This window comes from Frankliniella occidentalis, unplaced genomic scaffold (assembly GCF_000697945.3).
Source record: "Frankliniella occidentalis isolate FOCC.00 unplaced genomic scaffold, Focc_3.1 Scaffold168, whole genome shotgun sequence".
Taxonomy (NCBI): domain Eukaryota; kingdom Metazoa; phylum Arthropoda; class Insecta; order Thysanoptera; family Thripidae; genus Frankliniella; species Frankliniella occidentalis.
The window spans coordinates 497,696-501,268 of NW_026267294.1; the positions used below are offsets into that span (position 1 = coordinate 497,696).

The 3,573-nt window shown below is 61.2% G+C and overlaps 1 protein-coding gene across 1 annotated transcript in view; it reads right to left on the bottom strand.

The window, feature by feature from the left end:
- Positions 1 to 3,573, bottom strand: part of LOC127750310 (5-hydroxytryptamine receptor-like) — a 67,297-nt gene that overhangs the window by 4,015 nt on the left and 59,709 nt on the right. Inside the window, exon 4 of the mRNA XM_052271629.1 lies at positions 906 to 1,149. Coding sequence (XP_052127589.1) covers positions 906 to 1,149 — 244 coding nt within the window. The remainder of the gene's footprint in view (positions 1 to 905; positions 1,150 to 3,573) is intronic.

Consider the following 3,573-nt stretch of genomic DNA (forward strand, 5'->3'; position numbering starts at 1 on the left):
CCCTCCCCCCCGCCGCACACGGACACGCCCCGCCGCGCCACTGCTCTTGAAAAGGGAGAAGTGTTGTCAAGAATTTAATTTTACAGCGCGGCGTTGGCGCATTTCCGCCCTTTGATGCTGACCAAGTTATGTGGGGCTGCGTGGTGGGGCCTCCTGTGCCACGGCGCCATGCAGTGCCCTCCTGCCCCCTTCCCCTGGTCGGAGGTTGGTCGGTCGGTCGGTTTGGCGTGTTTCGTTTCGAGCTATTTATGTATATATATTTTTTCGTTTACTTTCGTTTTGCTGTTTTGTTCGTGCGGACGTTTGCTGCGGACGTTTTGGTGGGGTCTGCTTTTGTTCTCTGTGTGCATGTGAGCGCAGCGCACACGCCGCCCATGGCAGTGTGGTCCGCGCGTCAGAGCGACGACCACGGATACACTGGCATTGCAGCGGGCTTGGCGGTCTCGGTTTTTGAGCGCCGCTGCCACTGAGCGTGCGCTGGGAAACGCAAGTGTGTGAAAGTCGCACACCTATAGATGCGTGAATGGTTATTCGTACACTTAAGGGAGAGGAAAGGTGGGAATTTTTCTTTGAAATTCACACACTTGTGATCTTGTGCCAGGTGGCTGATTCACGCCGCGCACTTTCGTAGTTATCCCAGGTGGCTGATTCACGCCGCGCTCTTCTGTAGGTATACTGTACCGCATGCACGAGTGCGGGCGGGCTTGCCTATCGCCCCTGTCCACGGCGCCTTACGAGCCGAGTAAGTAGGCAACCAGCCCGCACTCCAGCATGCGGTACATCATAACGACAGAAGTGCGCGGCGTGAACCAGCCACCTGGTACATCCACACATTTGGGTTTCCGGTGCGCGTTGTGTGGGCCATGCGCATGGCGGTGTCTCGCAGCACGCTCTGTCTCACTCACCTGTCCAGGGCGATGGCGACCAGGTGCAGGATGCTAGCGGTGCAGCAGAGCACGTCCGAGGAGGTCCACATGTCGCACAGCTCCGGCCCCAGCGTCCACTGCTGGCTCACCTCGTAGACGGCGCCCAGAGGCATGACCAGGCAGGCGACCAGCAGGTCGGCCACCGCCAGCGAGAGGATCAGGTAGTTGGCCACGTTCTGGAGGTGGCGCTCCAGCAGGATCGCGGCGATCACAAACACGTTGCCTGAAAACAATTACAAGCGCCACAGCAGAAAAATTAATTACCAGGTGGAATATTTCACACAGGGTAGGCTAAGGCCTCACGCCCTTCCTAGGATCATCATAATGAACGTGTCAATGTCAAAGTGGACCGAAAGGGCTTTTAGGGCAACGCCGCGCGCGCACCTGGTCTCGCGTGACTCCGCAGTTCAGCACACCTCATCAGCCAAATTCAATTATGGAAGTAGTTTTTGACAGTGATAGAGCAATCTCGGCGGGTAAACCTCCGCGTTTGAAGATTTTCCCCTATAAAGTTGTTGTTTGCTCGTCGTGTTTGCTCGCGGTCGCGCCACTGCCACGCCCCGGCTGGCCCCGCAGCCTCCTCTCTCTGCAATCTCTCTCTGTCCCTCTTTCTCTCCTTTGCTTCCGCCATTCAACTCGGAATTCTCCCGTCTCGTCCCATCCCGTCCGCACTCCGCTGGTTGCAGCAGCAGCAGCGCGGAGATCCACAATAGCGACACTTGAGAAAGTACTACATCATTCACTCCCTCAAGAGCACACATTATGTCACGCGGGACAATTTTCGTCCCGCCGACGCCATTGCGGGTCTGCCGCGGATGCTTTGGTCCATACCCCCCCCCCTCCCCTCACTCGGCCCGCTCTGGGAAATGGGAAAGTAATTCTTTGCTCGACCCTCGTCAGCAGGGCCAGGCCGACGTCGGGCCGCGCGTCAGGCCGCGCCCGGTCCTCCTGTCAGGGGCAACGCTTAGATTTAGGCCTCCTCCGGCGAGGCGTGCCCCCGCCCCCTCTGCGCCCCACACACGGCGCTGCCCCCGGCTACTGGCACACGCACGAATACGCCACCGCCGCCACTCTGCCTTGTCCTGGCCGAGGACATAGCCGAGCCGGGTGTACACGAGCGTGTAATGGTGCAGACCCGCCCCCAGCCCCGCCCCCTTCTGCCCCGAAGTCGCTTCTTCGTTATTTCATTCTCGTCGTGGTGTTACACACGCGCCGGATCTACCCGCCCCCGCCCAGCCCCGCCCCGCCTCTCCGCTCTCTACCATCCCGGTTGGGGTGCCCACCCCACCCTGCACACCCCCGCCCCGCCCCCGTTTGCCCGCCGCCAAATCACCCCGAATCTAAATCCCTCTGCCGGTCCTGGTCCTCTCTTCTGCTTGCTCCGATAAACGCCGGGCTGGGGCCGGGTGGAGGCGCGCGCCCGCCTGGCCCTGGCCGTGCCGAGGGCCGCGGACAAGGACGAGCAGAGAGAGGGGAAAAAAATCCTCGCCCCCAAACGACTTTAACACGACGTTGGCGAGGAGAGTGGGAAGGATGGGGATCTTGCATCACTGACAATCTCTCAATCTCTTCAACGAAAAGTAGTTTCCTAACTCATTTTTAACGAGATGGCAGCTACTACTGGTTGATTTTTATCACAACTGAAACATTTGAGAAATTATTTTGTGTATGACTAAAGTTCACAAATCCTAATGGAATGTGTTCCCCCAAAACGTTTGCGGTGTCCGTGCCACGGGGCTGGCTTGAGCGACGACGCCTCCTCAGCAAGCTGGCGTTTGCCCCGGTATATTTTTTATTTCTCCATCTTTGCCAGCCCCATCTCCCCTTGCACGTGCAGCAGCAGCACGGGGCACATCGGCGCGAAAGTAATCGCCCACCCACCTACCCCCCCTCGTCCCCCGCCGTGGAGAGCGTGAAGACAGCGGTGCGGGGGAGAGCCGCTCGCTTGCTGCCGGGGAAATGGGGGATAGAGAGCCGATAAAGAGACGCTGCCATCTTCGCTTTCGCGCCAAGACTAGCGTTGGCGACGGAGAGCCAGAGTGTGGGCGACTCTCTCTCGCACTGTTCCCGCGCGACAGGGGGAGGGCGCGGGCGGGGCTGTGTGGTAGCAGGAGCAGCTGCGGACGGGGGAGGGGGCGCGGTGTCGGGTGTACAGCATCAGCAGAGCAGCATAGAATAGCAGCTTCTCCCTCGCCCCCCCCCCCCATCATGCTATACGGAATAACATCCGCGGCTGTCAGCAGGTTTCCATATTCCTATTCCGCCAAGGGCAGTAGCAGCAGTGGCGGGGCGGGGCGGGGTGGGATGGCGCGGAGGGGAGAGCCTCTCCCGGCTGCTATCACATCCCTCTGCCCCCGCGCTGGCCCCGCGGGGGGGCCGCCTCCTCGCGGGCCACCAAGCAGCGGGGGGTGGCCTATCCTCTCTGGCGTGCGACGACGCTGCTGCGCGGCGAGCGCGGGGCGAGGGCGGGGGCGCTCTCTTGTCCTGTCCTCGTCGCACAGCCCCGGCAGGCGGGCCGCGCCCCCCACGGCTCGCGGATGTACCGGGGGGCCGAGCGGGCCGAGCGCGCCACCCCATCTTCCACACGAACGGCTTCATTACTGGTATTGCCGACGTGGTACGTGCTGCGCACGGAGGGGCCGGGGGG